The 20,068-nt window shown below is 44.5% G+C and overlaps 1 protein-coding gene across 2 annotated transcripts; it reads right to left on the bottom strand.

Annotated features, from left to right (window-relative positions):
• Nucleotides 1-17: 17 nt before the first annotated feature.
• On the bottom strand, nt 18-20,022 carry LOC110499288 (transcription initiation factor TFIID subunit 4). 2 transcript variants are annotated; one of them, XM_036958498.2, is made up of 15 exons: nt 18,794-20,022; nt 18,412-18,581; nt 17,771-17,860; nt 17,286-17,468; nt 16,942-17,064; nt 16,619-16,708; nt 16,182-16,349; nt 15,827-15,902; nt 15,368-15,479; nt 14,034-14,203; nt 13,683-13,813; nt 11,486-11,611; nt 7,748-7,804; nt 6,103-6,225; nt 18-3,513 (listed from the first exon to the last, which is right to left on the bottom strand). In XM_036958498.2, exons 1-15 carry the CDS (start codon nt 20,001-20,003, stop codon nt 3,352-3,354), a joined length of 2,991 nt encoding a protein of 996 aa, XP_036814393.2. In that variant the 5' UTR covers nt 20,004-20,022; the 3' UTR covers nt 18-3,351. The 2 variants fall into 2 exon arrangements, with proteins under 2 accessions (XP_036814393.2, XP_036814395.2); XM_036958500.2 differs by having other exon boundaries at nt 17,286-17,465; nt 18,794-20,019.
• Nucleotides 20,023-20,068: the final 46 nt, after the last annotated feature.

Raw genomic sequence — 20,068 nt, 5'->3', positions numbered from 1 at the left:
TCAAAGAAATTAGGATATTTGTGCTTTTCAATCACTTTCTTTATTATTGTTTTTTTTTGCAAAGGTACAAACAATACTAAAATTGCATCACCTGAAATGCGTCAGGTTTGAATGCACAGACAGTAGGAAATATAAATAGTCACAAAAATGTGTCCTTCAACACATAATACAGTAGCTGGGTTCTTAAGACCCAGACTCTAAACTTGAATATACATACACCACAGCTTTATTTCATTTATCAATTAGAACTATGCACTATATAAACAAATGCATGTTACAGTAAAAAATACATTTAAAGCATTAAAAACCTTTCATGGACAGTCATTTCAAAGTCAAACTGAAAAAGGGCTTTTGACCCCCCCAAAAAAATAAGGAAGCAGTAGTATCCCATTAGCATTCTAAAAAAATATTTGACAGATCGCCGCGACAGATTGACATTTTGATGTTGATCATCAGCATTAAAAGTCAATCACTCAATAGATATTGTTAAGCGGTGCTGAAACTTCTGCAAGTGATGGACTTTTCAGTTGATTAAAAAGTCCCGGATGGAATTTCCGGTCTTGAGAAAACTATATAGGAATGGTGCTCAATATTATGACCGCATTGTTAATTGTCATCTTCATTCAAATGGTTGATTAGCCTGAGTGAGTGTATAAGAGAGCCAGCTCCCTGTGTTCTGTGATGAGGTTGAATCTGAATAATGATACTTATATCTTTAAATGGATCCTGGTAATTCATCTAGATTCACGTCTACAATAGGAGAGATTAGTTTATGTTATGAACCATTGGATAGAATATTAGAATTGGCTCACAATTTTTTTTTAACACACAAAAAAACAAAACAAAAAAATCTTAAGATGTTTCACTCTTCTGCCAATAGTAATAGGAACCCTAAAGTACCATGTATACCAGCCAAACCTGGGTCAAATACTTGCAAGTAATTAAGGTGGGCTTGATTTAGCTTGGCGTTTGCATTTAAAAATGGGACTATTCCATAGGTTCTGTTGTACCAGGCAATCTAAATCGAGCTCATATTTCATATTTGAAAGTATTGGATCCAGGTCTGGAACTAGTATGTATACACGTTGCGTTTTAATAGCAGGCATCACAGTACTTCCTGGTACATTTATCTGACCACTATCAAAACAATAGGATTCTCTTCAACATTCATCTTATGGTTTGGTAAATTAAAAGGTAGACTCAGAGAAATGATCTTGCCACGAGCAGCAGATATTGAGATGAGCAAGATGCAGTCATACAGTATCTGCGCATGTGCACGGGTTCGCTTCACGCTGTTCAAAGCATGGTAGCCAAGGGACCAAAACAGTGGAGAAGTTGAGCCTCACGCGTCAACGCTCTTAGTTGTTGAGGAAATTGACCCACCGCGTTCACTTTCTGCATCTGTGTCATATCGCTGAGTCTACCTTTAAAACATGTTACAATATGAGTTGTTTTTTCCCCCCAAACTCAGTACTTGCCCAGAACATAAAATGCAAACATTATCTTTCATTTTGAAATGGTTCCTTCCTCTTCAATATGTTGGGGAAAACGTACATAACACAGATCAGTGTTTGTAGGCTTTGACCTGGGGCCTCATTTATCAAAGGTGTGTGCGCACAGAAAAATGACTAAACCTTGTGTGGGCCACTTTTTCCACAAAGGTTGGTATTTATCCATTTTGAATTTGAAGTGCATCTCCACGTAAATCTCAGACCATGCGTAGGTACAACTTCTAATGGTCGATCAACTGTATTGCAAGCAAAGATTGCTATTTTGGGGGAAATTGAGGTGTTTGATGCACAGGAATTATAATAATGGCTACCATTTATTCATTGCTCATTCAATAGCCAACCATGCTCAAAAGCAAATAGGCTGGTAACCTATGACAGTATGGGTAGTCTTCAGTATTGCTGTGCGATAGGAGTGTGATGTCATAGCCTATTTAATCTCAGAAACACAATGTATTGATAAACAAAATATTGAACAACAATTCATGTGGGCTGTAGGCAACATTTACTTTTAAATTGTTCAATAGACAATCAATCTTGCAGAATGCACGACCAGTGTTTGGTACTCGCAATAGGCAGAATGCATTTTTATTTTCAAAAGACTCTGCAAAAGATTAAAACATTCTGCCCACACCTCTACAAAAATGTAATCAAATTTGCTATTCAGCTTTCTTTTAGAAAAGGACATGGCCCAGTTCCAACATCTCCAAATCATACAGCTAATGAGGGCATTTTGTTAAAAATATATAATGTAATTTGGTTCTGATTTATCACTGAAAACATGCGTATGTGTTGCATGGGACAGTTTGTAGGATTTATCAATCTCCAAGTATGCCAGAAATCCTACAATCTCCAAGTATGCCAGAAATCCTACAATCTCCAGGTATGCCAGAATTTAGCAAGAAATGTACGCACAGTTGATAAATAAGGCCCCTGGAGAGCACAGATCCTGACCACTGTGACCAAACAATCCTATTGGTCCAAGGGTTAGGGTTAGTCTAAATATGATGTGATGTAACATCCTTAGTGGCAAATCATTAGGCTTAAATAGCAAGGACCCCGACATAAATATTACTACTGTAGGTTGTTTGAGAACGACGCAACAAATTGGGACAGAGACTCAAGGCATCTCGAGGTACATAGGAGTCATGGTAAAAAAAAATGCTGTTATGTGCCCACCTGCCAGCTTCTAGGCTCTCAGCGTTGTAAAGCACACAGCTAGTGAATGAGACTAGACGTGATGTAAAAACAAGGATGTGGCCAAGTGAAAGAGTAGCCAGTGTACCTGTCCTAAGGGGCAGTATGATCTGGGAGCAACTTTAGGGTGGTGTGGGGTTGCTTAGCTTCAGATGCAAGGGGTGATATATGATAGTGTGGTATGGGAATGAGGGTGAGTGTAAAGATGTGGGGGGTTATTTGATAATGCAGAATGGGAATGAAGGCATGTGTAGAGATGGGGGCAAAGGGGAAACTTTACTTATCACAAATGTGTTATGGGCATAGTACAAAGCCCTGTGTTACCCCTACATTAGGAGAGCCTTATCGAGTAGTAAGGATTTGCATCAGGTCGAGTACAGAACCATTGTGGACGCCCTACTTCAGGAGAGTTGTGTAGAACAGTAAAGATTTGTATTGGGTCGACTAGAGAACCCTTATGGATTTGTAACGGGCCGGCTAAGTACTAAACCCTGTAGGACGTCATACTTCAGGAGAGCTGTGAAGAACCGTAAGGATTTGTAATGGGCTGAGTACTGAACCTTGTGGTACCCCCACTACTTCAGGAGAGCTGTGTAGAACAGTAAGAATGTGTAATTAACTGAGTACTGAACCCTGGGGGACTTCACTACTTCAGGAGAGCTTTATAAAGCAATAAGGACCTGGATGTTGCCCTCTCCTGCTCCAGGCAGAAGATAAAGTCCCTGAGGTTGACTCGCGTGATCCGCTGACGGAGCTGTTGGCGGGAGGAGGCAGCTGTGGAAGAGCCATCCCCTGAACCCGAAGCAACCTGAGGACAAAGGGACGACATTAAAAAAGTTACATCTACTAGTAAGTGATTTAGGGTTGTTTTAATTGACTTAAAATATCTGTGTTGGCAATGTGTATCAAAACAAGTAGGCTCAAGCAATAGTAATGCAGGCACGGAACAAGCAATGCAGTTTTACTAACTAGAGAAATTTAAATTCAGCCCAGGCTTGTGTATGCATCACCACAGTTTCATACAAGGTGTGGACACAGCCTGAGGGAAACGGTCACACCCTTAGCCTACGGCTCCAAATCGCCGAAAAAGCTTTCTCAAGATTCTACACCACCTAAAAACAACACTTCAAAACAGCCAGTAACAAATAGTGTGGCTTGAATTGATGCATTGTTTTGCATACTCCTGAAATGTCCTAAAGCTTGTTTGAATGGGTGAGGAAATTGTACATGTCTTAGTGAACTCAGTGCCTAACCCAATAACCCTGTGGTGGTGTATGCTGAAATAAAGGGTTAGGACTATTTGGAATTAGGTTTGCAAAGGGTCGGAAACTTCCCAGGAAATTTTACATGGGAAGTTAAGGCTGGAAATTTGGGGAATTTTCCTTAAATTCATCAAAAAAGTTAGCTTATAACAGTGAATCTTTTCTGTGGGATACACATAAGGCAATTCTAGGTTTAGTGGCATATTTTAGTTAAACTATCCCTAATTCAATGAAATTGCAACCCTTTTTCATAAAATAATAATGGGCAAATACTGTATAATCCAGGTGTGCAAAGCTCTTAGAGACTTATCCAAAGACACTCAGCTGTAATCGGTGCCAAAGGTGCGTCTACAAAGTATTGACTCAGGGAATACTCATGTAAATCAGATATTTTTGTAATTACATTTTCAATGCATTTGCTAAAATGTCTAAAAACATTTTTATAGTGTAAAATCTATCTCATCCATTTACAATTCAGGCTGTAACATAACAAAATGTGGAATAAGTCAAGGGCTATGATTACTTTCTGAAGGCACTGTATGTAATGGTTGTTTTGTGAGCCGATGGTGGTTCCTATTATATAAATTGAGTGTATATTCTACTTCTCTGTGCTGAGAGCCTGAGGGGAGAGCTGACACTAGAGGATAGGAATGAGGCTCCAGGTCCATACAGGAACACAATCAGAGCATTATACAGCTTAACAGCCTGCAGGCGTGGTTACCTCCTGCACACAAAACACGCACACACCCTATGCCCAAGGGTGTGTACTCCATACTGGCACAATGAACGCCCCCAACGTTACACACCCAGTGGAGTCTCCAACGAGACGCTACAATCACCCACTCCAATCAAGCATGATGGATAGCACGAGATCCCTGCTCTTCTGACTAAAATCGGTCAAAGATCCTCGTGATATAACTGTGACTGATTCCCTTTCACACGGGAAGTTGGAGCACATTAAAGTGAATAGGAAATTCAGCAAGTCTTGGAGGGTAGTGGAAGTTGATAAACTATTGATAAAACCAATGCGGTTTGGCTCTTCGCTTTCATCAGGGTTTTTTGAAAAACATGACAAATAATTGTTCATCTTGTTGTCTTCTCGTCGCTGAGCTGCCTTCTTTGTAACTACTCTGCCCTGAGGTTGGAGCCCCATGCAGCCCCAGCAGGCCCCTTAGCTCCCATCTGCAGGCGTGATCAGGGTTGAGATATAGACACATCAGCCTGGCACGAGCCCTTCAGGCCGTTTGGGTATGTATGAGGAACGGTTAATAAAGGAGTCAGGCAACCTTTCTGCATTTGTAACTCATTAGCTACAGTAGAAAAATAAACAGCCCATAAGGGACTACCTTGTTGACTTGCTAACTATCAACTAACTGACTGACTGACTGTAGTCCAACATACCCATACTACAAACTAGCTAGCAACAAAAGCAGGTCACTGATTTGAAAGACTAGCAAACTTCCTGACTAGCTCACCGACTGGCTAACCTATCAACTGGTTGACTGACTAGCTTGCTAGACGTTCATTTGGCTTAGTAATTCCCCATTCTTTTCACGCTGAGGCATGTGTCAAAGTTCATGATTACACCCTCCCCTTCCCTACAATGTTCCCTCGCTTGCATTCCCTCCCTCTCCTAATCGTGGCTCTCACCCCGCACAGAGTCCCCTTTGTCTGGGATCGCTGTGGGGATACCTCTGGGCTGGATGTGGGTGGGGGTGGAAGGTGGCGTGACTGAGGCACCCATACTGCAGCCGCCCTGGGCTGTGTTCCCCCTCAGGCTTATTTCTGCAGAGCTGAAATCTATGGCTCCCCTGAGGGGGTGAGAGGAGGGGGGGCTTGGAGGGGGTAGAGCGGTGCAGACACCCACAACAAGCCTAGAGGCCCATGCTGACCCCCTTCAATCAACTCTGGTCACATTCACACTGCTGGATAGAAGGGGGGGGGGGGGGGGGGGGGGGGGGGGGGTGTATTGATGACAGAGTAGAGTGAACGAAGCTATCCCCACTTAAAAATGTTTTCTTAAAATGTGATGGAAAGTCAGGTGGTGAAAGTCATTGGGGAATGAGGATATCTGTCAACTTTGAATATCCTACTTGTGTGTTCCTATTCTTACTGCCACATTTTAGCACCCTTACCTCTGTGCCCGATGTGGAGCCCCCTGGCGAGTCCATCTTGCGTTTCTTACGGGGCCCGATGGCAGCCAGGGCAGTGAGGTTGGCTTCACGCTGCCGGATCTGGGCCTGCTCCGCCTGCTGCATCTGAAAGGGGAAAGGGAGAGAGAGCCACAGACATGTTTACTTTCCTGGCTGATTTACACCCTAAACAGGATCTATCATTGGCAGCATAAAAGCTGGAATGGAGAAAGTTACAGCTCCAAGAAGGTGCCGTATAATGAGCCCTGAAAAGACCGACAGTTCAACAATCTAATAGGCCTACATATAGAGCTGCATTTATCAGACTATTATCTGCTATGAACACAAATCCTTCTGAAGCAGTCCTACAAACTGCTAGGCTAAAACAGCAGCCCACGCCAAAGGAGGAGACTGGGGGGGAGAGAAGAGGAGGGGGAAAGAAGTGTTGAGGAGACTAACCAATAGGAGACTAACCAATAGGAGACTAATCAATAGGAGACATAATTCAAGGCAACGATGATGTCCTCATTAAGACACTGTAATGCTAATTGAAAGAGGTGCTGCACATGGTACGCACACACACACCCTGGTGACGAAGTACAGTGACCTGTGACCTGACCCTGGATGTCAAGATGAAGCAGAGGCCAACAGCCTGAAGCAGGCTAGCGTGTGTGAAAGGAGCATTGTATCTTCAGGCATTATGAGGTCACAAGTCAGAGAGTGGGGCTCTGTCAGTCTAGCCAAGGTTGCTTCAGGTCAGGTCCTTGCCTGCCTGTCTGCCTGCTTGATGAAGTGGTAAAGGCACTTCATCACACTTTCTGAAACTAGTCTATCACACAGGCCAGAGGCCTGGAGGGCCCAAGGACTGATGGTTTGTTCTACCTGTTAGTAGTAATGATTTATTAATGTCACAGATTATTATTATTGATTTTTTTCTTCACCTTTATTTACCCAGGTAGTTCTCATTTACAACTGCGACCTGGCCAAGATAAAGCAAAGCAGTGCGACAGAAACAACAACACAGAGTTTACACATGGAATAAACAAGCATATAGTCAATACGATTGATTGGACAGGGAGTCCATTCACCTGATGTCCAAGGTCTGAATTAGTCCCCAATTAGAAAGAGATAATAAAAACCAGAGGTGTTTTGGTTTTTGGCCCACTAGGCGTTAAACCAGGGGTGGCCAACCCTCCTCCTGGGGAGCGACTGGGCTTGTACATCTTTGTTCCAGCCCAGCACAAACACAAATGATTCAGCAAAACAAAATATTGATTAGGCAACTTTTACAATGCACTTTTACAATGCACTATAATGTTCAGAATGATTGAACATGTCCTGACCTGGGCTCCCCTGTCCAGATCTTTATGGATAATGCTCTCTGACCTCAGTACCCACTCTGGCTGGTAGTGGCGAGGCACTGTCTGTCTGCCCAAGGCAGAGCTATAATACGGGGAGAGCTAGCTTCAAATAGTGGCATGGTTGGGAAGGTAGCAGGACTATATGGACTATATGGAGAATGTGTGTCTTTTGGTGGGAAGTTCTTGCATACCAGTCTGTAGCTGATAATGGACTGCATCGTTTTTTTATATTGTACATGGACATTAACAACATGTCAATAGCTTTAAAAAAAAATGGACGCAATTACCTCCTTAGCTTTCGCCTTCAACCGAGCTTGTTCTGGGTCCTCCTGTCTGGCGCGACTCTATAGAGTAGAGAGAGAGACCGGTTAGAGAGACAAAAAAGGTACATACTCCGTTACGAGAGAGAGATATCGGGGCAATAGCTTAAGACAATGCTATAGTCTGAAACCAGTGCTTATTATAGCATTTACAGTGCATTTCGGAAAGTATTCATAGCCCTCTACTTTATCCACATTTTGTTATGTTACAGTTATGTTTTTCTAAAATTGATAAAATGATTTTTTCCCTAAAATAAATCTACACACACAACCCCATAATGACAAAGCAAAAATCTGTTTTATTTTTAAAATTGCAAATGTATTAAAAATGAAACATTGAAATTGACATAAGTATTCAGACCCTTTACTCAGAACTTTGTTGAAGCACCTTTAGCAGCGATTACAGCCTTGAGTCTTCTTGGGTATGACGCTACAAGCTTGGCACACCTGTATTTGGGGAGTTTCTCTCATTCTTCTCTGCAGATTCTCTCAAGCTCTGTCAGGTTGGATAGGGAGCGTCGCTGCACAGCTATTTTCAGGTCTCTCCAGAGAAGTTCGATTGGGTTCAAGTTCGGGCTCTGGCCTGGCCACTCAAGGACATTCAGAGACATGTCTCAAAGCCACTCCTGCCTTGTCCTGGCTGTGTGCTTAGGGTCGTTGTCCTGTTGGCAGGCGAACCTTCGTTTCAGTCTGAAGTCCTCAGTGCTCTGGAGCAGGTTTTCATCAAGGATCTCTGTATTTTGCTCTGCTCATCTTTCCCTCGATCCTGACTAGTCTCCCATTCCCTGCCACTAAAATACATCCCCACGACATGATGCTGCCACCACCATGCTTGCCGTAGGGATGGTGCCAGGTTTCCTCCAGACTTGACGCTTGGCATTCAGGCCAAAGAGTTTAATCTTGGTTTCGTCAGACCAGAGAATCTTGTTTCTCATGGTCTGAGAGTCTTTCTTTTACTACAGGCTGTCATGTGCCTTTTACTGAGGAGGGGCTTCCGTCTGGCCACTCTACCATAAAGGCCTGATTGGTGGAGTGCTGCAGAGATGGTTGTCCTTTTGAAAGGTTCTCCTATCTCCAGAGGAACTCTGGAGCTCTGTCAGAGTGACCATCTGGTTCTTGGTCACCTCCCTGATCCTATCCCTTCTTCTCCGATTGATCAGTTTGGCCGGGCAGCCAGCTCTAGGAAGAGTCTTGGTGGTTCCAAACTTCTTCCATTTAAGAATGATGGAGGCCACGGTTCTTGGAGAACTTCAATACTGCAGAAATGTTTTGTGCCTCGACACAATCCTGTCTCGGAGCACTACGGACAATTCATTCTACCCGATGGCCTGGTTTTTCCGTATATAGACAGGTGTGTTCTCTTCCAAATCATATCCAATCAATTGAATTTACCACAGGGGGACTCCAATCAAGTTGTAGAAACATCTTAAGGATGATCAATGGGAAACAGGATGCACCGGAGCTCAATTTCAAATCTCATAGCAAAGGGTCTGTATACGTATGTAAATAAGGTATTTAAGTACCGGTATTTACATTCGCAAAACTGTCTAAAAATCTGTTTTCGCTTTGTCATTATGGGGTGTTGTGTGTAAATTCATGAGGATTAAATATATATATATTTTTTAGAATATGGCTGTAACGTAACAAAATTTGAAAAAAAGTGAAGAGGTCTGAATACTTTCTGAATATAATGTGTTTAAAAGGCATAGTACATCCAAATGACAAAATGATCAATTGGTTTCCTTACACTGTAAGCAGTCTATGGATAAGGCATGAGACAAATTCATGCTTTGGTTTAGTTTCCAGGGCACCGTTTCCACATGCTAACGTTTTAGCATGTGTCACAAATCCCATTCAAGTCATGGGACTAATATAATTTTTTGCGCATCATGTCCAGAATCATATACAGTGCCTTGCGAAAGTATTCGGCCCCCTTGAACTTTGCGACCTTTTGCCACATTTCAGGCTTCAAACATAAAGATATAAAACTGTATTTTTTTGTGAAGAATCAACAACAAGTGGGACACAAGCATGAAGTGGAACGACATTTATTGGATATTTCAAACTTTTTTAACAAATCAAAAACTGAAAAATTGGGCGTGCAAAATTATTCAGCCCCTTTACTTTCAGTGCAGCAAACTCTCTCCAGAAGTTCAGTGAGGATCTCTGAATGATCCAATGTTGACCTAAATGACTAATGATGATAAATACAATCCACCTGTGTGTAATCAAGTCTCCGTATAAATGCGTTCCACTTCATGATTGTGTCCCACTTGTTGTTGATTCTTCACAAAAAAATACAGTTTTATATCTTTATGTTTGAAGCCTGAAATGTGGCAAAAGGTCGCAAAGTTCAAGGGGGCCGAATACTTTCGCAATGCACTGTATAAGTGACTTTGTTGAGCTTCACAATTGATTTTAGATACTTCGGGATGATTTGGACATGCTTGAAAATTGCTCATAATATTGGTCACATGACTTGAATGGGATTTGTGCTACAAATGCTAAAATGTTATCATTTGGAAACAGTTCCAGGGAAAATAAAGTTTCCCTGTGGAAACTAAACCAAAGCATTGATTGCTGTCATACCGTGTGCATAGACTGATTACAGTGTAAGGAAACCAATATTTAATATTGTAATTTGGGTGAACTATCCCTTTAACCACAAGATACATCCAGCCTGAATGAACAACTCATAAAAGTAACTATAATATAACCATAGAGATCCTATTCAATTAGTAAATGTAATAAACCCTCAAAGTTCCAGAATCATAATATCAGCCATTTGTCAGGGAGACATCCAAACCAGCCTAATTGGAATGATCAGCAGCAGAGGCGTAGATAATGCATTTCCTGTTTTTACTTATGGAGGAAAATAAAAGCCAGGCATGTGATATATCAGAAAGTGTAATAGAATTATTTACTACATAAAACATTGTCAAAATATACAGTTCATGCAGGTTTTATACCAATTTTCTATATAAATATCCTCTAAAATATATGCAAACAGTCCATCAATGTCTACATTTTTTTGTTTTCTTGGGAAGCTGCGAGTGTTATTATGAGTACTTGTTGCATTTACAACTTGTCTAAGTCCTATCATTAACTGATTTCAGCCAGTGTATGGCTGTGTCTGTTATATGGAACATTGGCATATTGGCAGTTAAATTGAAAAATTATTGGAATCATTCCACTAAAACTGGCTGGCTACCCTCTTATAAAAAAAGGGTTCTTCGGCTGTTCCCATAGCAGAATCCTTTGTGGTTCCAGTCAGTATCCTTTTGTGTTCCATGTAGAATCCTATGTAGAAAGGGTTCTACCTGGAACCCAAAAGGGTTCTTCAAAATGTTATCCTATGGGGACAACCTTTAAGATTATAGATAGCAATGTTTTTCCTAAGAGTAATTAGCTAACAAACATACTGTGCAGATAATCTTCAGATTTGAGTGTGAGTACGCCCCAGTGAAGGTGGGCTCTGTTCAAACTCCACTAATTACCTCTGTTTTCAGGTGTCACATCCTTCCCAAGATCAAGTGTACACACACACACAATTTTGTTGCTCAACTCAAAATAGTGCAGCTATTAACGGGCACTTCGAGTTCAACTTGTGATTTGGGGTAATGCAATGGTAATGACCTAGAGCCAGTGAGCATGTAGTCAGGTGGTGGTCTGTCTCTACTGAACGCTACTCTGTTCTGTAGGTACCTTGGCAGCCTTGAGTAGGACCTCTCTCTCCTGTTCGTCCTTCCTCTGTTTCTCCATCCTTTCCAGCTGCTCAAAAAAGCGGAGCTGGGCCCTGACGTCTGTCGACGGCTCATACCATTCCTCATCCTGCAGAGAGAAGGAAGGGGCAGGAGAGAGGGGAGCGTGAAAGAGAGGGGAGAGAGGGAGAGAAAGAGAGAGGGGAGAGAGGGAGAAAGCGAGAGAGGAGAGAGAAAGAGAGGGGAGAGAGAAAGAGAGAGAGAAAGAGGGGAGAGCGGGAGAGAGAAAGAGGGGAGAGAGGGAGAGTGAAAGAAAGGGGAGAGAGAAAGAGGGGAGAGAGGGAGAGTGAAAGAAAGGGGAGAGAGAAAGAGGGGAGAGTGAAAGAGAGGGGAGAGTGAAAGAGAGGAGAGAGGGAGAGTGAAAGAGAGGGGAGAGAGGGAGGGGAGAGATAAAGAGGGGAGAGAGGGAGAGTGAAAGAGAGGGGAGAGAGAGAGAGTGAAAGAGAGGGGAGAGAGAAAGAGAGGGGAGAGAGAGAGAGTGAAAGAGAGGGGAGAGAGAAAGAGAGGGGAGAGAGAGAGTGAAAGAGAGGGGAGAGAGAAAGAGAGGGGAGAGAGAGAGAGTGAAAGAGAGGGGAGAGAGAAAGAAAGGGGAGAGAGGGGAGAGAGAAAGAGAGGGGAGAGAGAAAGAGAGGGGAGAGAGGGAGAGTGAAAGAAAGGGGAGAGAGAACGAGAGGGGAGAGAGGGAGAGTGAAAGAGAGGGGAGAGTGAAAGAGAGGGGAGAGTGAAAGAGAGGGGAGAGTGAAAGAGAGGGGAGAGTGAAAGAGAGAGGAGAGTGAAAGAGAGAGGAGAGAGGGAGAGTGAAGAGAGGGGAGAGTGAAGAGAGGGGAGAGAGAAAGAGAGGAGAGAGGGAGAGTGAAAGAAAGGGGAGAGAGAAAGAGGGGAGAGAGGGAGAGTGAAAGAAAGGGGAGAGAGAAAGAGGGGAGAGTGAAAGAGAGGGGAGAGTGAAAGAGAGGAGAGAGGGAGAGTGAAAGAGAGGGGAGAGAGGGAGAGTGAAAGAGAGGGGAGAGAGAGAGGGGAGAGAGAAAGAGGGGAGAGAGGGAGAGTGAAAGAGAGGGTAGAGAGAGAGTGAAAGAGAGGGGAGAGAGAAAGAGAGGGGAGAGAGAGAGAGTGAAAGAGAGGGGAGAGAGAAAGAGAGGGGAGAGAGAGAGAGTGAAAGAGAGGGGAGAGAGAAAGAGAGGGGAGAGAGAAAGAGAGGGGAGAGAGAAAGAGAGGGGAGAGAGAAAGAGAGGGGAGAGAGGGAGAGTGAAAGAAAGGGGAGAGAGAAAGAGAGGGGAGAGTGAAAGAGAGGGGAGAGTGAAAGAGAGAGGAGAGTGAAAGAGAGAGGAGAGAGGGAGAGTGAAGAGAGGGGAGAGAGAAAGAGAGGGGAGAGAGAAAGAGAGGGGAGAGAGAAAGAGAGGGGAGAGAGAAAGAGAGGGGAGAGTGAGAGTGAAAGAGGGGAGAGAGAAAGAGTGAAAGAGAGGGGAGAGTGAAAGAGAGGGGAGAGAGAGAGAGTGAAAGAGAGGGGAGAGGGAGAGTGAAAGAGAGGAGACAGGGAGAGTGAAAGAGAGGGGAGAGTGAAAGAGAGGGGAGAGTGAAAGAGAGGGGAGAGTGAAAGAGAGGGGAGAGAGAGTGAAAGAGAGGGGAGAGAAAGAGTGAAAGAGAGGGGAGAGAGAGAGTGAAAGAGAGGGGAGAGGGAGAGTGAAAGAGAGGGGAGAGGGAGAGTGAAAGAGAGGGGAGAGGGAGAGTGAAAGAGAGGAGAGAGGGAGAGTGAAAGAGAGGAGAGAGGGAGAGTGAAAGAGAGGAGACAGGGAGAGTGAAAGAGAGGGGACAGGGAGAGTGAAAGAGAGGGGACAGGGAGAGTGAAAGAGAGGCGAGAGGGAGAGTGAAAGAGAGGAGAGAGGGAGAGTGAAAGAGAGGAGAGAGGGAGAGTGAAAGAGAGGAGACAGGGAGAGTGAAAGAGAGGGGACAGGGAGAGTGAAAGAGAGGGGACAGGGAGAGTGAAAGAGAGGCGAGAGGGAGAGTGAAAGACAGAAGGGACAGGAACGATGGTGTTTATGTAGTTTGTGTACTGCTCATGTTGTTGTTCATATGTTATGTGTGTTATTCATATTCACGGTTTATGTACTTCTATTCATGACAACCCCTACTCTCCCTGCGCTTACCTTGCCCCCGTCGGTGCGGTGCTGGGCGATAGTGGACACTTTCTCCAGCATGGATCTCAGCCTGGCCTGGGTAGCATGGGAGATGTAGTTCACTGTCTCAGCTGGGACCTCGGTCACCCCAAATCTCTTGGCTGAGAGAAAAGACATCAGCTGGGGTTAAAGGCACACTATATTGGGACAGCCAATCAGTGCCATCATCTGGGGATGGCAAGGTGTGGACAGTCATTTATTGATGATCGAGACATCAGGGCCGAGCTCCACTACTTTCAGCAGCTTGTGTCTTACACCAGTCATTTCCTTTCAAATCCATGAAGGTAAGTGAACAAGTGCCTCTCATCTGGTATGACCTACCAGCCTCCATGATGCGTCTGTGCAGCAGGCCTGGGGGGAGGAAGGCCTCGTCCTTACAGGAGCGGATCTTGGTGCCCACCAGCTCAGAGTTGGTGGCCATGATGCGGGCGTTTTCCTCGTTCAGGTTTACCCCCGCCATGGACGCCACGTCATTGATGTCATCGTCATCTCTAAAGACATACAGTACACACAGATCAGGGTGTGCCCTAGAAGATCATAGAATTGGCCAGATAACGTTGATAATATCTTGGTTCATTACACCATGTAGATTTCAAGTCAATTTCTCAGAGGATATGAAGTTATTTACACTGATCAGGGACAGGAGTTTATTTAGCTTTAGTAGTTTCTACTCTACCGTTGGGTCAAAATCTGTGAAATACTGCCATCCTGTGGTTGATCGGTTTACATGCATCATGATGGAAAAGTTTTAAAGTATCTTAGGGGGATTTCACGCCCAAAATTAGTTTGGAGTGGTTTTGTCTAACTCTGGTGTGTTAACCCCCTTAGTTTGGTTCGTTGGGAGCATTCAACAACACACAGTGGTTCTCTAAAAAAGGATGGTCTCAGTCCGATTCAATTGATACTGAGGTGCGGTACGCTGCAGTTGAGAACAGTCTGGGCCAAACACATGAAAATAACCAGTCATGCACTATTATTGGTTGTTTGACTGAGAACATTTGGTAAATACAAGCAGCATCATAACTTGATATCTCTGAAACACTCTGTGAGTAGCAGCGCATTTATAATCGCATCCAATTCAGATTAGGTGAGACGGGGTCTATACCAGGCATATAGTCTCCTGAATATAGTCTATTCCCGTTGCAGTTAGAGCAGCTACTGCGCTGTTTCCTCACGCATGTTGTTGGAAGTCCAAAGCGAAAGAAATATGAACATTGGGACACACAAGTGATGCTTCATGAAAATCATAAATAGATTTTTGTTTGTTTGACATTTGGCGATGTAAAACCAACCTGACCAAATGAAAAAAAAATACAATGCAACAAATACTTGAACTCTGATTTGAACTATAACTCAAAACTGTGTGTGTAAACATCGTTAGCCCAACAATGCCAAGAGCCTTGAATAGGTTTACATGGGGTCACATACCCACAGTGAGCCTATAGTTTTCCTCTGCCAACCAGGATATTACATTGACATGTTAGTCATTTAGCAGACACTCCTATCCAGAACAAGTTACAGGAGCACATATGGTTAAGTGCCTTGCTCAAGGGCACATCAACAGATTGTTCATCTAGTCTGCTCAGGGATTCGAACCAGGGACCTTTCGGTTACTGGCTCTTAATTGCTAGGCTACCTGCCACCCTATTACGTACCTGAACGTCCCACCTCCAGGCTCATTCAGCTTCTTCTGATTGGCAGAGGCCTGGGCACCAATGCCCACAGGACTTCTGCCCGGGATAATAGAGGGTCCTCTTGTAACTACGCCTGACAAATTAACAAGACATATCATTCATTACAAGCTGTTCAATAGCATGGTGAGTAAATAGGCCTCTGTGCGGTGCTCTTAACCAGGGGTTAACTCCAGTCCTGGGGCATCCCCTGCTGGTACATTTTGTTAGAGCCCAACCCTATCACACCTGAGACACCTAGTAACAATGCAGGCCTTGAGAAGTTGAATCATGTGGGAAAAATGAGTGCCCACTGGGGGAAAACTCCTGCCATTCACCACTAACAAAAACATAAATGGAGAGCACTGGGATGTCAAATTGAGCTTGTATGGACAAGATGTGTCTGCATAAGGGAAGAGAGAGGGTGCTATGCAGTACTAGTACCTTGCGGTCGTATAGTCTGAGTGATGACCATGGGCATGCGGGTCTGGACCCCCTGGACCCCTGGTCTTCTCACACCCTGGAAGAGAGAAGGGGAAGAGAGGAGCTATAAGAACATGAAGACAGAAAATGGAACTCACAGTTAGTTGAGCGAAGTGGCACATAACAGACAGAATACAACACAATGAATATAAAAGACATCATAGAATGGCCTCAAGTGTGTGTGTGTGTGTTTCTATGCCTATTATAGAGACATAACCTAGTACGGCCTTAAATCAATTATGCTAGGCCCATCATAGAGAGAACCATTAGAAACTGCAGAGCTTCTCTCCAGTGTCTAAGTCCCAGAGGGTCATACCAGGGCAGTGGTAGGTGTCCTGACGATGCCTGTGGCGGGGCTGATGGTGGTGGGGAGCCGGGGCCTGATGGTGGAGGTGGAGGGGACGGCCAGGGCAGAAGCGGAGGTGGAGGCCAGAAGAGACTGCTGGTTGTTGAGAAGGGACAGCCGCAGGGCAGGGAGGCTTTTCTGTACAGAGGGAAACACATCCGGGTTACATGGATAATGTCGTCAACAATTGACTGTCTATATTTTGTATAATTATGCAACAGGTCTGCCATGAAATTTAGTGTAACACTTTACATTAAGTTTCTCTTATACCTGTGCAGTAACACTAATTACAGTAGTAACCTTGTTGTAATAACTTGTTCCATAGTACTTTAGTAATTGCATTTCAATTGCATAGCAATAAGCTAAAAAAGGGCAGGAATGCTGGGGGTTAAGGGTTACAAACAAACCTTGAGGAAGGGGATGAGGTACGGCTGTGGAGAGGATTTCAGCTCAGCCTGCAGACTCGTGGTGAATTCCTCAGGCTCGATTTTAGCATCCTAATCAAAGACAGGGGACCGTTAAAAAAACATTTTATAATGAATGGACCTTTTCACTCTGCTGACAATAGAACTACAAAACAAAGCACAAAAACACTTTCTAATAACTTTCATTTATAAACATTCATAAGTCATTCATAAGGCATGTGTTAATGATACAAGGACTAGGTCATTAGAATTCTAGTCATTAGAATTTCCAACTATAGTTGTCCTCTATAGGAGTCTTGACTCACCAGTAGATCCTGCACCAGGGTCTTGACGTTCTTAGATGTGTCAGGGGAGGGGGAGTTGTGGGACGCCAGTTTGATCAGGGTGGACAGGAAGTTCTTGCACTTCTTCACATTCTCTTGCATTTCCTGTAAGAGAGGAGAATGGGTCATTTGGTATGATTACTTTCCATTCAAATGTACTTCTCATAATACCAGAGGTGGTGGTGACATAACATTTTATTAAATCAAACTTTATTTTTAAGAGGATTTAAAATCACAACACACTTCACAGTAAACAAAAAAGGTGGTAAACCCTGCAAAGTGTCAGAAGCAAAATACCCCTGTTGACAAAAACAAGTAACACAAACCTGGGAGACTGTTGCAATAGGGCTTCCAGAGGCACTGGCTGCTGCAGTGTTCAGGGTGATAGTGGGCCGTACAGCACCAGGCTTGACCAAGGCCTGGCCCCCTGTGATCACAGACTGGGCCTTCTGAGGGGTGGTCATTTTCACTGACACAGACGCACCTGCAGGTGCCACGGTTATGGCCTTCTGGAGAGAATGACAACAGGCATAAATTACTACAACTTTAAACAGTAGTGGAAACCACAACTGTTAAGACAACACAACTGTTAACACAACACAGCTCAGTTGAGAGACTAAACAACCACTATTACAACATGACAAAAATGAAACAACTAAAATAACAACCAAATAAAAACAGGGCTTAAAAATGTCAAACATATTTCAAACAAATAAATGAACAATCTACTAAGAGGATGTAGTTAGTAGCCACTATAATTAGGTGTGTGTTCTCTGACAGAAGGCGTTGATTGGAGACATGAAGTGCACACCTGTATAGCAGGGCTAGAGGGAGAGGGGGACTGGGCCATTCTTGCCTGGAAAGGGGACGCCAGACGGACAGCCTGGGGCGTACCAGGGGCCTGCAGAGAACAGGGGGAGAATGGGGTCAGAGAGACATTGGATGAAAAAAAACCAGTCATTACAGATTAGTACCGGGATACATGGTCAACTTGTTGTGACTTCCTAAAAGTGAAATCACACTGGCGCAACACTAGAGGGGAATAGGGTGAAGAGGAAGAAACAGTGGGACACCCCTACAACATCTGGGTAGACCTTCAGTTGAGACAGGGGGCAGTTAAATGCCTCTCACGAATGGGACTCTACAGCCGCAGTAGATGCTGCACCAAGACCCGACTACTAACCACAGGCACAATAATCTATGGTCTCATGACAAGCTCTTCTACAATCATGTACAACATCATCTCCCAGAAAATTCCTGACCTGAGCAGCATCCATCTTATGCCAAACCCACAAACAAACAGCATGACTGTACTTGGTCCAATCAAGAGGATTGTGGATGTGGACACTACATGGCAGACATACACCATTCAGATAGACAAAGACGTTTAATATGATATAATCCATTCCAGCCCGCTCCAGACAACTTTAGCCCGATTCCCCCATACAGTACCTGGCTGGGAGTGCTAACTCTGACGTTGGCCCCAGCGGTGGAGATTCCAGGCTGGGGGGAGATGTTGGAGACAGCAGCCTGGCCTTGTTGGGTCTTAGCCTGGGCCTGGGCTAGAACCTGCTGAGTCACCATCACTAGCTGTCCCGTGTCCGTACGCACCAGCACCATACCTGAGGGAGAAACACAATATGACATTTTAAATTGTCTACTTTTTTTGTTGCTCTTTTGCGGGGGTTTTGGCCTAAGCAAAAGTGAATAGCACACTAGGCTATAGGCTACAGACTATATGAATATGATTAATTGAATGACTAATGGGTCAAAACATTCCAGGGTGTCAGATCCTAGTTTCTAAAGGTTCTACAACATCAGTAGGGTTCCTTACCGGGTGGTATGGTAAATCCAGGGGGTAACTGAATGGTGGTCTTTTGTGGTGGTCTGACGGCCAGCTGTGGTGCAGCAGTCCTCGTGGTACTTGCTAACAGCCCAGGTCTCTGCTGCTGTACGGGGGTAGCCATCACAGGAGCACTGGGGGGCCTCACGATGGTCACTGTGGGCTGACCAACTCCATTAACAGTTGGTTTCACCCCAGCTGTGAGAGTGGGACTCGCCACACTCTGTGGCTGGCTTATTGGTGAGTTAACAACAACAGGAGGGGGAGACCCTCCGAGAATTATTGATTGGCCAGCAGAGACTGGCTGGTTGGGTGCCACCATTTTAGTGTGCATGAGAGTGTTGCTGTGGTTCATGACCTGAGAGGTGGTGGCCCCTAGGGAACCTGCACCCTGTGTGACCACTGCAGAAACCTTGGGGTCTATTACTCCATTCTGTGAGGCAATGGCCATGGGGCTGGGCTGTCTTTGCAATGCAATAGTGGGAGTAGTAGCCACTGCAGACTGTTGAGGTCCAGTAAAGTTTGGCAGAGAAGGAGGTTGTGAAGTCATGGACACAATGATATTGGAATTGCCCGCACTGACAGTACTTACAACAGTGCTGCTGCCTGACCCGACTTGGGAAGCTGCAGGCGAGTTGACCAACTTCAGAGCTCCAGTGTTCCCGTTAAAACTCTGTAAACCAGGTGAAGCAGTCCTGATAGTTGTTGTTGTTGTGATGTTTGGATTGGGAACAGTCACCGCTGATGTGCCAGCAGGACCCAAAATAGTCCCTCTGTTGAAGCTAGTCGACTGAGCAGGCAAAGTTACCGATCCTGGTGGTGCGGTGGAAATGGTTTGAGATGCGGTTCCATATGTTTGTAGATTAGTACCAGCGTTTAAAACACCCCCAGTAGTGATGGAAGAGGTGGAAGCGCTGATAATCTTATTGGGCATCGCCTGATTCGCGATGGGTTCCGCGTTTAACGCCGCTTTTGGGTGTCCTTGTTGTGGCGGCTCCAGAGACCCCGCTTGATCACGCAGTTTCCCTGAGAACTGGCTAACAGCGCCCGTAGATCCTTCTCGCTTGCTATTAGAATATGTGGCGGGCGAAGTCTTTTGGCTGACAAGTTGCGATTCCAAAGAGCCCACTAAGTCGCTTACAGCTTTTTCGTCTACCTCATTGAAGAGCATGTCCTCCAGTGGGTCGGAGGCTCCCGCCATCTTTGATGATAGACCGTTGTGCAAATCGTAATTTAGAATGTACGCATGCGCGTGGGTTTCATATG

This window comes from Oncorhynchus mykiss, chromosome 2 (genome assembly GCF_057628025.1).
Source record: "Oncorhynchus mykiss isolate SJ-2025 chromosome 2, ASM5762802v1, whole genome shotgun sequence".
In the NCBI taxonomy this organism is placed as follows: Eukaryota; Metazoa; Chordata; class Actinopteri; order Salmoniformes; family Salmonidae; genus Oncorhynchus; species Oncorhynchus mykiss.
The sequence above is the reverse complement of the archived record's forward strand: the minus strand, read 5'-3'. Positions and strand labels throughout refer to the sequence as shown.